At 40.0% G+C, this 14,296-nt stretch overlaps 2 protein-coding genes across 6 annotated transcripts in view; both read left to right on the top strand.

The window, feature by feature from the left end:
• LOC128409022 (oocyte zinc finger protein XlCOF6-like) overlaps positions 1–14,296 on the top strand; it is a 46,939-nt gene that overhangs the window by 282 nt on the left and 32,361 nt on the right. The window lies entirely within an intron of this gene.
• LOC128409009 (oocyte zinc finger protein XlCOF6-like) overlaps positions 1–14,296 on the top strand; it is a 49,820-nt gene that overhangs the window by 25,512 nt on the left and 10,012 nt on the right. For 3 of the 5 annotated variants that reach the window (XM_053379160.1, XM_053379156.1, XM_053379159.1), the window contains exon 2: positions 2,121–2,307. The exons of 1 other annotated variant lie outside the window; for it this stretch is intronic. In XM_053379160.1, coding sequence (XP_053235135.1) covers positions 2,208–2,307 — 100 coding nt within the window. In that variant the 5' untranslated portion in view covers positions 2,121–2,207. Of the gene's footprint in view, positions 1–742; positions 1,140–1,983; positions 2,308–14,296 lie in introns of those variants that run through there. One more of the 5 variants, XM_053379158.1, reaches the window with a different exon arrangement.

The raw sequence follows: 14,296 nt of genomic DNA, 5'->3' as shown, positions 1-14,296 counted from the left end.
CAGGCGAGGAGGCGGGAAAGGGGAGAGGGGTGGGCATTGCTGGCCAGGATCGTTTTAATAATAGTATTAATTTTAATTTTAATATGTATACCCCAGCAGAAGACCCCTCGGAGGAGGACCTTATCTTTAGGCAACAGGCGAAAGTCTTGCTCTTCTCCCAGGCGTTTGGCTCATTAAACAATCCATGGACTGCACACCTGCATGGGGGGCGGGAGGGTTTTCGTTTTTATTTCTTACTCTGCTATGCATCTCTGTGTTTTTCTCTTGTAAGCTCCCTGTGATCTTTGGAGGAAGGGCAGAATAGAAATGTGAAGAATAGCTGTAAAAATAGGAAGCCCTCTTGCGTTCAAGGTGGGGGAGGTTGGGACAAAGTCTCTGATCAGCATGCATAACAGGATGGGCTTAGGAGGGAATAATACTAATAAGAATAAGAATAAATAATTCATTACTTGCCCCCTGCCCATCTGACTGTGTTGGCTCAGCCATTCTGGGCGGCTTCCAACAAAAACACCCCAAAATTTAAAACATCGAAAACTTTCCTACATAGGGCTGCCAGCAGAATACTTCCATTTTGTAGAAATGGCCTTTGAATTTAAAGAAGTGCCCTCTTTAAGGAATCCCGTGGTGTAAACGTGTGTGTTGTCCTCTAGGTCCAAACACATAGTAAGAGCAAGCAGGGGGGGGTCTCCTCACCACTTTTAACCCACCGCACTCCCACCCCATGGAAGGCGGAGGACGTGTTCATTCACAATCCCAGTGTTTACCATGTGTGTATCTGAAGTGAACCAGACGCTGCAGCTCCTTCCCCTCTCACTGGGCTGCAGAGGAGGAAATGGATGGGTTTGAAGGCTCTTTGTGCCTCTCTCCCCTGAGCAACAAGAGCAAAGGGTGTTTGCAGGGCAGGAGGGCAGAGGAGGGGGCAGAGGGAGCAGTGGGCGGATCCCCCGCCTCTCCCAGGGGGTCCAGATGCAAGCAAGGGGCTTCCTTCTTCTCCATGCAAGGGCCACCCATGTATTCAGAGCAGTCCTTTGCAGATTAACTCTTAAGTTCCAAGGGATCTACTCTCAGGCCACTAATGTGCATACCATGCCAGCCTTAGGAAGGGAGGTGGGACAGGCAGGTGAAAGGAATTGCCAAAGGTGTTTGAAAATGGGTGGGGGCTCCTGGGAAGGGGTCTTTTTGTATGCAACAACTGCAGTGGGGATGCTGATTGCCAAGGGATAGAAAGGAGATAAAATTCCATCAGAAGAGGAGTGGCAAGTAAAAATCCTTCAATATATAGAAGTAGCACAGATGACGGAAAAGATAAGAAATCGATCGACCCAAAAGTTTAAAAGGGAATGGGAGCTCTATAGGCAATATTTAAAAGAACTGTGTCCCCTTATAAAAACTTTAAAATGCTTTGAATAACTCTCGGAATTGAATAAGGTACAAAGAATTCAGACAAGATTTAACAAAGACAAAGTTTATTGAAAAATAGAGGCAAGTAATTAAGAAAATTGCCAACCTAGCAGTTCAAAAGCACATCAAAAGTAGATAAATGGGTACCGCTCCGGCGGGAAGGTAAATGGCATTTCCGTGCGCTGCTCTAGTTTGCCAGAAGCGGCTTAGTCATGCTGGCCACATGACCCGGAAGCTGAGTGCGGACAAACGCCGGCTCCCTCGGCCAGTAAAGCGAGATGAGCATTGCAACCCCAGAGTCATCTGTGACTGCACCTAACTGTCAGGCGTACCTTTACCTAATTAAGAAAATAAATAACCTATATCAAGGAAGTCGGAAGTTGATGGCTGGAATAATTTTCTGCATTCGTGATGTATTGTTCTATTTCTTTTTGTAAGAAATGTATTGTGCTTTTTTGTTTTGTTTCTTTTCCTATTTATAAGCTTTTGGTGTGTGTGTGTTGATTTTAAACCAATAAAGATTGAATAAACAAAATAAAATAAATAAAAAAGGAAAGGAGGTGATGAAAGGAATTGCCAAAGGTGTTTGAAAATGGGTGGGGGCTCTTGGGAAGGGGGTGCCCAATTGGGGCTTCTCCAGGGGCAGCAGAATGTCTTGGGCAGGAGAATCCCTGCAGGGGCTCTCAGACTCCCTTGGCTTCTTCTTCCCTCCCTCCCAGGAAGCTGCAACTTGCTCTGGATTCTGCGCTCCTCAGGAAGCTGAACCTGCAAACCTAGCTGAGACTGAACCTGCAACCCTGGCCAGGATGGAAGGAGGAAGATGGACGGTTGACCTGGTCAGGCTGTCTCCCGCATCCCTCCCCACAACCTCTGAGCATTCCCTCCCAGGACCCTTGGAGAAATCTGGTGAGTTCCAGGGGAGAGGAGATGGGGACAGGGATAGATGGATGGTGGAGGGAGAAAGAGGAAAAGATGGAGAGGAGACAAATGGAAGGAAGTTCCTGACAGGAAGAAGGAAGGGGTGAGGCCTTCTCCAAAGCAGCTCTTTGTTTCTTGAATCCCTTTCATAAAGTAGTGGGGGCAGATTTTCTCCCTCCAGGATTTTAAATCTTAGGAGTTAGAGTGGTACCTCGGGTCTCAAACTTAATCGGTTCCGGAAGTCTTCCAAAATCAAAGCGTTCCAAAACCAAGGCGTGCTGTCCCGTAGAAAGTAATGCAAAATGGATGAATCCATTCCAGACTTTTAAAAACAGCAATTTAACATGAATTTTACTATCTAACAAGACCATTGATCTATAAAAAGAAAGCAATAATCAATGTTCTGTACCATAAAATAAATAAGACAGTATTGTAGATGATAAAAATTAAAAAAAAAAATCGTACCTGCATTGATGATAGTCATTGTTTGAATGGGGAGCTTTTATCCCCTTCCACAGTCAATCAATCAATAAATCAATCAAAAAACAAAAAACTAAGCCTCGGTCAAAAATGAAAAAGCCACACAAACAAAAATGCAAAAAATAGGAAAAAACTAAAGCAGCAAATGTCACCTCAGAACACTGCAACCAGAAACGGCTGAATATTGATTGGGGGGGGCCTTAAATTAGCTGTGCAAGGGAACAAATGGGATGAAAAAAACCTTAATTACGATGGAGACGACTAAAATTAGCTGCTCAGGGGTCAAACGGAATGAAAAAAAGCATTAATTAGGATGGGGGCACTTAAATTTGCTGCGCAACAGTAAAAATGGAGCTCAGGAGCACGTTCGGTTTCCGCGGCAAACTTCAAAAACAGGAACACCTATTTCTGGGTTTGCAAATGATGAATCAACAGAAGCATAGTCAATCTATGGACTTCCCTTTTTTTGAAATATTTTTATTGGTTTTTACAAATAAAAGTTTATATCAAAAACATTTGATATAATGTTTTTATAGCATTATAAATGACAGATCCCGAGGTTTTTGCAAACCAGAGGATCGCTTCTGCACACGCACACGGCGCAATAGAGTGCTTCTACGCGTGCGAGCGGCGAAACCCGGAAAAATACCAGAGGGTTACGTAACATGAGGTACCACTGTATAGATACATTCTCCACAGTTCTCATTTATCTAAAGTGTCCATAAACTTATTTACAAGTGATTCCTAAAGTCCAGCTAACGTTTTGATTTGTGTGCAGTAATCTCATAGGTAAATTATAAAATTTCCCCATTCTTTTTTAAAGTCCTTGTTTTCTTGATTCCTGAGTCTCATGGCTAATTTTGCCATTTCGGCAGAGTCCAGCAGTTTAGCTCACCATTCTTCAGTAGTTCGGATTATTTCATCTTCCCATCTTTGAGATAATAACATCTGTGCAGCTGTTGTCGCATACATAGTCTTTCCTGGTCTTTTGGGATCTCAGTACCTGTAATTCCAAATAAATAAACTTCTGGTTTCTTAACAAAAATTATTTTAAACATTTTTTTCCAATTCATTATATACCATTTCCCAAAATAATACTGTTATTTTACATAACCACCACATATAGCAAAAGGTACCCACTTCTTCTTTGAAGTGACCTGTTCATCCTTTGTATGCCATTCTAGGAGCAAGTTATACATTTTAGACAGATTTTTTTATGTTACTTCCTAAGAGTTCTTTTTGAAATTGTGATGTCTCATAACTAAAACCCTTTTTTATTTTAATTTTTTTAAAAAAAATTATTGTTAAAATAGTTCATCATTAATCCACATATATTACAGATATACAAGCTACAAACATACATTTCAAACAATCCTTAAAAGTGTTCAAACATACTTACACTCAATCCCACAAATAATTCCTTTTCCCATCACCATCCACCACCCCTCACCCCACCTTTGTGTTAGACTTCCAATCTACTCAACTGCAATTTCTTTCCACTTCTATTACTTTCTTTCACACACCTTTAGCCTAATTTCATACTTCTTTTTCTATTACACATTGTTATCCATCTTATTTAGTATTTCAGTGTTTGAAACGGAACTTGTTTATTCTAATAGGAGTTCTGATTTTTCGATATGGTTTTGCAAGTATCTTTTAAACACCTTCCAGTCCCTATCTATCTTCTCTTTTGAGATCCTTCCAATTTCTCCCATTGCTTTGGATATATTATAGGACTCCAATAATTTGGCAAGCCACTCTATTTTTGTCAGTACTGGTCCTGGAGGTTTTGCTTAATATGATTAGGAAGGACCAGTTGGTCAAAGGGGTTCAGGTCGGAGTTAAACAATACAAATTGAGAGCATTTGCAGATGACCTGGTACTTACATTACAAGAGCCAGAAGCTAGCACGAAAAGAGTTTTGGAAATAATTCAAGAGTTTGGTCAAATGGCAGGATTTAAATTGAATAAGTTAAAGACTAAGGTATTGGAGAAAAATTTAACACAGGTTGAAAAAGAAAGGTTTCAGAATGAGACGGGGTTGACTGTGGTTAAAAAAGTGAAATATCTGGGTATAAATATGACAGCTAAGAATGTGAACTTATTTAAAGATAATTATGAAAAAACTTGGACAGAAGTGAAAAAAGATTTGGAGATTTGGTCAAACTTGAAGCTTTCCTTGTTAGGTCGAATTGCAGTTATAAAAATGAATGTATTGCCAAGAATGTTGTTTTTGTTCCAAGCATTACAAATAATGGATAAAATGGACTGTTTCAAGAAGTGGCAAAAAGATATATCTAAATTTGTCTGGCAGGGCAAGAAGCCCAGAATTAAATTTAAGATATTAACGGACTCAAAAGAAAGAGGGGGGTTTGCCCTGCCAGACTTTAAATTGTACTATGAAGCGGCAGCTTTCTGCTGGCTAAAAGATTGGCTGCTTCTTGAAAATACAGACATTTTGGATTTGGAAGGTTTTAACAATATTTTTGGGTGGCATGCATATTTGTGGTATGACAAGGTTAAAGCACATAAAAGTTTTAAAAACCATATTGTCAGAAAAGCACTATTAAATGTCTGGGTCAGATATAAAGATTTGCTGGAAAACAAAACTCCAAGGTGGCTGTCGCCAATGGAAGCTAAGGCAGTCAAAAAGTTAAATATGGAGTCGAAGTGGCCAAGATATTGGGAAATTCTGGAAAAGGAAGGGGACAAACTGAGATTGCAGAGTTTTGAGAAATTAAAAGGGAAGGTGAGAGATTGGTTGCACTATCACCAAATAAATGAAGTGTTTAAACTGGACAGTAAAATTGGCTTCCAGGTGGAAAAATCAAAATTGGAGACTGAACTGTTAGAATCCAGTACTAAGAATTTGTCAAAAATGTACAATTTGCTGCTGAAATGGAATACACAAGATGAAACGGTTAAATCAACTATGATTAAATGGGCTCAGGACATTGGTCATAATATTTTGTTTGCTGATTGGGAAAAGTTGTGGACCACCGGGATGAAATTTACGGCATGTAATGCTTTAAGAGAAAATATTATGAAAATGATCTATAGGTGGTACATAACCCCAGTCAAGCTTGCAAAGATTTACCATTTGCCTGATAATAAATGTTGGAAATGTAAAGAAAAGGAAGGTACATTTTTTCACCTTTGGTGGACGTGCCCGAAGATTAAGGCATTCTGGGAAATGATTTATAATGAACTTAAAAAGGTATTTAAATATACCTTCCCTAAGAAACCAGAGGCCTTTCTCTTGGGTATTGTCGGCCAAGGGGTGTTAAAGACGGATATAACTTTCTTTATGTATGCTACAACAGCAGCTAGAATACTCATTGCAAAGTACTAGAAGACACAGGATCTACCCACACTGGAAGAATGGCAGATGAAGGTGATTGACTACATGGGCTTGGCAGAAATGACGAGCAGAATCCGAAACCAGGGAAGAGAAGCAGCGGAAGAAGAATGGAAAAAGTTCAAGGACTATCTAAAGAAATATTACAAAATTAATGAAAGTTAGAATGATGTTGGACTGGAAAGTAAATGGTTACTATTAGCAATGGTTAAGACAAGGAGAATAAGGAAGATTAGCTTAAATATAAAGTAAAATAAGGGAAGATTTGCTGAGTAATTGATTAGAATTTGGAATACAGAAAAGGGAGGCATGAGGAAGTCGGGGAAGAAAGGTATAAGAAATTAAGATATGAAATGGTACTTGTTTTTTGTTTTGTTTTTGTTTTTGTTTGTTTATGTATTTGCTGTTGTTATGTTATGTTTGTGTTGTTATAAAAACTGCTTAATAAAAAAATTTTTTTTAAAAAAAATATTTTTGTCAGTACAATACCACTTTTTCAGTTTTTCGCACTAATGTGAGCTTTAATTTCTGTATAATCCTTTAATTCCAATTCTCCTTTTTCTTCCTTTAATACAGTTTTATAGGTAACCCAATTTTCTTTCATATTTAATTTTTTCACTGCGACAATTTCTGCTGGCGATGCCCACCAGGGAGTTTTCGGTTCTAGGAGTCTTTTATATTTCTCCCATATTTTATATATAGATTTTCTGACTATATGCCCTAGGAAGCCTTTATGTACTTTGACTTTTTCATCTATTAGATAGGCATGCCATCCAAATCTCGTCTCTATTCCGTCTAAATCCAATACATCTGAGTCATCTAATTTGATCCATTCTTTTAGCCAGGTCAGACCCACCGCATCATGATATAACTCCATGTCTGGGAGACCAAATCCTCCTCTCTCCTTCTTATCTATCATTATTTTGTGTTTTATTCTTGGCTTTTCCCCTGACCATACGAATTTAGCCAAATCTCTTTTCCAGTTATTAAAACATTTATCTCCTCCTAGTATTGGATACTTTGAAATAAAAACATCATCCTTGGTAATATGTTCATCTTTATTACCAATATTTTCCCTAGTAAGGAAAGATTTAATTTCCCCCATACTTGCAAGTCATTTTTTATTTCATTCCATGTTTTCCCATAGTTCTCATTACTTAAGTCTATAGTGTTTGTTGTTAAATTTATTCCAAGATACCTTATTTTCTTTTTAATTTCCAATCCTGTAATTTCTTGTAATTTCACTTTATCTTTTTCTTCCATATTTTTCACTAGTATTTTGCTTTTCCCATAGTTTAATTTGTATCCTGCTAACCTGCCATATTCGTTTATGCATTCCAATATTCTAGGTGTACATTGTAGGGGATTTTCTGTTGTGATCATAACATCATCTGCAAAACAAAAAATTTTTTTCCTTCCAGTAGCACCTTAAAGACCAACTAAGTTAGTTCTTGGTATGAGCTTTCGTGTGCATGCACACTTCTTCAGATAAGTGTATCTTATAGTGTATCTGAAGAAGTGTGCATGCACACGAAAGCTCATACCAAGAACTAACTTAGTTGGTCTTTAAGGTGCTACTGGAAGGAAAAAAAATTTTTTGTTTTGACTATGGCAGACCAACACGGCTACCTATCTGTAACATCATCTGCAAAGCCTCTTAACTTGTATCTTTTTTCACCAACTGCTATTCCTCTTATTTGGTTGTCCTGCCTTATTTTCTTTAATAGAACCTCTAATACTATTGTAAATAACATTGGGGATAGGGGGCATCCTTATCTTGTACCTTTAAAGATGTTGATTTCTTCTCCAAACTCTCCATTAATAATAATTTTTGCTTTCTGTTGGTCATATATTGCATTTATACCTTTTTGGAATTTTTCACCTAGACACAATTCTTTTAATAGTTTTTTCATATCTATCTTAAATATATTGTTTAGTTGATGATACTGTAACCAGTCAGTTACAGCTTCCCTTATCTCTTCAAAATCTTTTTATTTCATTTTTTTTTTATAATATTTTTTATTACGTTTCTTTCCAAATTTTATACATTACAAACAAATAAGGAGTTTACAAGAAACCATTTTTTTTTTTTTTTTTAACAAAAATCCCAAATTTGGACTTCCCCACCCCTTCCGATTCTGCGTTCTTTATGTTAACAATGTCAGCAATTTGTTACCTTATGTCATACCTTATTGTAACTTTTACATGTTATGTATCTATATTCAATGTATTATGTCACAATTTTTATACCTTTAAAATAAACGTAACATGTTCAATTTCATATTATCTCCTTTTCTCTTTTATCACTTAGTTTACTATTTACTTAATCATAATTGCTAAAGCGTATCATTTCCAAATCATGCACCATCTTAAGATTCATACAGCTTGTAATACTTTTGCAAGTAGTCTTTAAACTTTTTCCAGTCCACCTCAATTGTTTCTACATCCAAATCTCGGATTCTGCCGGTCAGTTCAGCTATCTCCATGTAGTCCATCAACTGCATCTGCCATTCCTCCAGCGTGGGTAAATCTTGTGTCTTCCAGTTCTTTGCGATGAGTATTCTTGCTGCTGTACTAGCATACATAAACAAAGTTCTGTCCTTCTTTAACACTTTCTGGTCTACCATGCCCAACAGGAAGGCCTCTGGTTTCTTGGGCAAAATCTTTTTATTTCAGTTGGTTTTCAACTTCAGTTAAGAGTTCTCTATAAGTCGGCCAATTCTCATATTCACTTTTTTTCAGAGATATTGCTTCCAAGGGGGAAAGCCACCAGCTTGTTTTTTACTCAAACAAATTTTTATACTTCTCCCATACCCTAAAAATTGATTTACTTACTCTATGATTCTGAGAAGCTCTATGCACCTAGGCTTTTTCCTACCATAAATATCCATGCTATCCATAATTCATGTCCTTCCAGGTCTAAAATACAGTATCTGTGTTTTCCAATGTAAAGGCATGTAAATACATTTCTGTCTGTCTCTCTCCCCTCCCTGGGGATGGCAGGGGAGGAGTGGTGTGTTCTTCTCACGTTAGAGGAGGATCGCCAATTGAGATCTCGCCTGATCTTGCCGGGGGTCGCAGACGGGGAGGTCAACAAGGAACTCAAGCCGGGTGCCTGGAGAGTGGCCAATTCCTCTGACTAGGCTTGATTCCTACATCTGGTAGCAAGACGCCGATGGTTACTGATCCATGGGAATCAGCATGAGAGGTTGATGGATCGTTTGTCATCCTCTGCACCAAAGAAGATAAGATAACGTCTGCGTGCAGCCAGAAGGTGAACAGACGGCTGGACACCGAGAGGAGCCCCAAAAGGTATGCTGAATTTCGGGCTAAAAGTGTGAACGCAGATTGATTCATTTTCTGGTTCACGGGAGCTGCGTTTGGAAAACAGCTCTGAAAGGAAAGGCTTGCATACCAGGAATTCTTGTGGTTGATAAGATTTCCTGTTAGAAGAAAGGTATGCACAGTTGCTAGGCAACGACCGTCAGTAAAGTGGAAAGATACTGACAAAGGGGCTGGCTCAGTGTGAGCCTGGGAAATGGAAGTTGTTTTGGCTAACTTCGCTGCTGTGCAAGGACTTTGAGACAGCTTGCAGTTTGCCTGCCAGAGTAGGCAGTAAACAACCCAGAAAAGACTTTTGGATTTTACAGGCTCGAGAGTGAGAGCTGAGACTTGGATTCAAAATGGATGCCAAGAAGGGGGGAGGTTTACCTTATCCACCTCCCCTGACTAATGACAATTATTCATCTTGGTCTGTAAAGATGAAGGCCCTGCTGCAGAATCAGAGGATCTTTGAGGTGATTGAGAACCCCATCCCTGCAGTTCCAACGCGAGGTTGGGAATCACAAAATGTAAAGGCCAGGACGGCTATAATTCTGTGTGTCTCAGATTGCCAATTGGTGCATATTCAGAATTTAGAGTATGCACGAGAGATTTGGGAAACGCTGCGTAGAACACATCAGAGGGATGCTGGTTCTTCAGCGTTGCTGTATTTTGAGAAGCTGACCAATCTGAGGCTTGCGCCTGATGGAGATGTTCAAGCGCACCTGACGGAGATGAAATATCTGCGCCAACAGATGGTGGAACGCAATTTCCGTCTACAGGAGGAAGTGTTTTGCTTCATGATGATAAACAGCCTAAATCGGACTTACAAAACGGTTGCCAGTCAGCTTGGTTCCCTACCGGCTCAAGATTTGACCGCAGAGAGGGTGTGTGCCGTTGTTCTGAATGAACACGACCGGCTTGCTGCACTGGAAGTAAAGGACGGGGAGGGAGGAACGGAGTTCTAATTCCCCCACTGATGTTGCTACTGGAGAGAATGCTGTAGCTTTGAATGTTGTCCGATGTTACAATTGTGGACAGGCTGGGCATCTTCAGCGGAACTGTAAGAAGCCACGCCAGCCAAAAGGAGTAAAGGGCCGCTCAGCAAAGCCTGAGGCATCAGGCAAAAGTCATACCACGTCTACGGTGAAACCTGCAAAGGCTTTGATGTCGAAAGGACCACGCCAGATGTTGAGAACGCGTTTGTAATCGACAACTATTTTCAACGTTTAAGAAGCAAAGCTTCGCTGTGAAACAGGCCAACGGTCAGGAGCTGGAAGCGACCGGGATAGGGACTGTGTATCTTGAGAGTCTGAACTTGACTATAAACAATGTTTACTTGGTTCCTGAATTGAAGTTCAATCTGCTGAGTGTTTCGCAGATTGCAAAGAAAGGACTGAAACTGTCCTATGATGCTGAGAGCTGCAAGATCTTCAAAGATGGAGAGTTGTATCTTTCTGCCAGAGAGAAAGATGGACTGTATTTGTTGACTTATGAACAAAGTGATTACATGGAATGTAATTCATCTGAATCTAACTTGATTTCTCTCGCAGGTGTGACCAAAACGGACGCCAAGAAGGTGACCAGGGTCGACAGAGCATTTCAGCGGGTGTATGCTGATGTGATTGGTCCTCTAGCACCATCTAGAGGCAATGCAAGATTTTATCTTGTGTGTGTGGATCATTTCTCTAATTTTGTCTGGATTTATGTGTTAAAGAAACCACAAGAAGCCTTAGAAAGGTTTCAGGAGTTTTGTGACAAGGTTGAAAATATGCATGATGCTAACATTGATTGTCTTTTCACAGATGAGAAGCAAATTTTTCTTTTACAGGATTTTCAGGAGTTCCTGCAGAAGAAAGGGATAAGACGCAAGGTTGCTGTTTCAGCGGAAGCATGGAACAGGGATGTCTGTGTACGGGTGAACAAAGAATTGCAAAAGGGGATGAATGCGCAATTGCTTAGTTCACATCTGCCACATGAGTACTGGGCGGAGTTGCTCATGTCGTATTGTTATACGTGGTTGAGAAAGGTTTCAAAAGAGTTGGGAAGTTCTCCTTTTGAGAAACTGTTCCATAGAAAACCTTCTGTTGCCCATTTCAAGGTTTTTGGGTCTCATGTGAGGACAGAAGCTCCAGGTGGAGTAAAGAATGCCAGAGGTATTTTTGTGGGATATGAAAAGGGTCTCTACAGAGTAATTTTGTCTGAATCTGGTCAGGTGATTCTCACAAAATCTCTAGAGAGTGCTCCTGAACAGGAGAGAGTGATAGTACACACATTTCCCACAGAGGACAATTCAGATGATGATGATGATTTTACTAGTACTGAGAGTGATGACAGTGATAGCTCAAAGAGCTCAGTTGACACAGTCATTGAGAGGAAATCTCACACAATGGATAGGCCTTCACAGGTGAAGGATGAACCACTGTTTACCATTGGTACTGGTTCTCAACAGAGTCCAGAGGCTAAACCAGTGAGCAGAGAAGATCAGCACCTCATACGAAGGTCTGAGAGAGTTACAAAGGGTGTACCACCCAAGTGGTACTCAAAAGAGTTTGCTAACTTAGCTGTTGCATGTGTTGCTGTTGTACACAACCGAGGACAGGTTGGAGCTGTGTCTAAGTCAGTGACAAAGACACAACAGAGAGTTGCTAGCCAAGGTAATGCAGATGCACTCATTCCTTGGAAGCCAGACAACCAGAGAGGTACACTGGGGAAACCAGTGGCGAGGAGTTCCAAGGGTGGAACTGTAACAACAGGGGAGTGTTATGTGTATAACAACTGTTTGTTTTCTTCTCTGGATCACGCTTTGCTTGCCGCAACACGCATTGATTCTTTTGGGGGAGGGTGTTACGAAAAAGGAGCAATGCAGCAGCGAGCTCCAGGTGGCTGGAAAGCCAAACAGGATGCTGATGCTTGGGACTGTACCGTGGGAACAAAGGGACAGTCTATTCACTGTACTGAGCACCGGATGTTAGCTCAGAGTGTCATCTGACCTGTACTGGAAGTACAGGGGAGGAGTTTTTTTCTCTCTCTGCTGTTGGTGTTAAGAGAGTGCAGACACGTTTCTCTGTACTGCTGGAAAGACAGAAATAAAGGCATGTAAATACATTTCTGTCTGTCTCTCTCCCCTCCCTGGGGATGGCAGGGGAGGAGTGGTGTGTTCTTCTCACGTTAGAGGAGGATTGCCGATTGAGATCTCGCCTGATCTTGCCGGGAGTCGCAGACGGGGAGGTCAACAAGGAACTCAAGCCGGGTGCTTGGAGAGTGGCCAATTCCTCTGACTAGGCTTGATTCCTACATCCCATTCCTGGTTGTAGCAGATACAGGATGCTTAATAATAAAGTTTCAAATCCAGCAGAGCAAAACCTCCTCTCTCTCTTACATCTGTTAATAATTTATTTTTTATCCTTGGTTTCTTCCCTTTCCAGATAAACCTAGATATATCTCCTTGCCATTTTTCAAAGCATCCTACGTTGCCTATTGCCGGGACTGATTGGAATAAAAATAACATTTTTGGCAATACATTCATTTTTATTACTGATATTCTTCCCCAAAATGATAAATCCATTCTTCCCCATATCTCTAAAGCTCTTTTTATTTCTTTCCACTCATTCTTGTAATTGTCTTTAAAAATATTGATATTCTTAGCTGTCAAACAAATCTCTCAGAATTTGACTTTGTTATGTATAACTAACTCTGTTTTCTGTTGTAATTCCTTTTGGCCTTGCTCCATTGTGTTTTTTACCAAAAACGTAGTCTTATTCTTGTTTACTTTAAAGCCTCCGGCCTGACCGAAGTCCTGTATCTTTTTTTACTACCTTTGGTGGAGTATTTATGGGATCCTTTACTGTAATTACAAGGTGAACTGTAGAAGCTTTTAATTTATATGCTTTATTTTCTACTGTTATTCCTGTAATTAATTTCTCCACTTTTTCTCTCTCACCAGGGCCTCTAATACCAAAATAAATAATAATGGTGATAGGGGATATCCTTGTCTTGTCCCCTTCGTTATTTTACACTTTTCTGTTATAACCTTATTAACAATCAGCATAGACTGTTGGTAAAAATAAATTGCATCAATTCCTCTCCCAAATGCTTCCCCAAAATTCATTTTTTCTTTTATCTTTTTCATAAAAGCCCATGAAACATTATCAAAAGCCTTTTCAGCATCTATAAACATTAAGGCCGCTTTTTTCTCATTTCTTACTTCCAAATATTCAATAATATCAATTATATTCCTTATATTCTCCTTCATCTGACGTCCTGGTAGAAAGCAGGCCTGCTTGTCATGAATTTTTTCTGCTAAAACACCTTTCATTCTATTGCCCAAAATATGAGCAATACTCTAAATGGACTTCTATGGACTTGCATCCTACAGGAGTGATGGCCTACAACTTGGATAGCTTGAAAAAGAGGATTAGACTGAAAGCACAGGAAGGCAGGGGGCTCTTGTACTCAAATCCTGCTTGCTGGTTTCCCGCAGGCATTTAGTTGATAACTGTGAAAACAGGATGCTGGACTAGGTGGGCCTTTGCCCAATCGAGCAGGCTCTTCTTATGTTCTAATACAGGCATCCCCAAACTTGGCCCTCCAGATGTTTTGGGACTACAACTCCCATCATCCGTAGCTAACAGGACCAGTGGTCAGGGATGATGGGAATTGTAGTCCCAAAACATCTGGAGGGCCAAGTTTGGGGGTGCCTGTTCTAATATCTTGCAATATTTTAACAGTTACATGTGGCATAGTAACATAGTCATAGGAGAGAGTGCTACTTGAGCCTGTGATCATTTCCTCCCTGGAAAAAGAGAAATACAGAGA

The sequence above is a fragment of the Podarcis raffonei genome, chromosome 2 (assembly GCF_027172205.1).
Source record: "Podarcis raffonei isolate rPodRaf1 chromosome 2, rPodRaf1.pri, whole genome shotgun sequence".
Taxonomy (NCBI): domain Eukaryota; kingdom Metazoa; phylum Chordata; class Lepidosauria; order Squamata; family Lacertidae; genus Podarcis; species Podarcis raffonei.
This window is presented reverse-complemented; position numbering and strand designations above follow the sequence as displayed.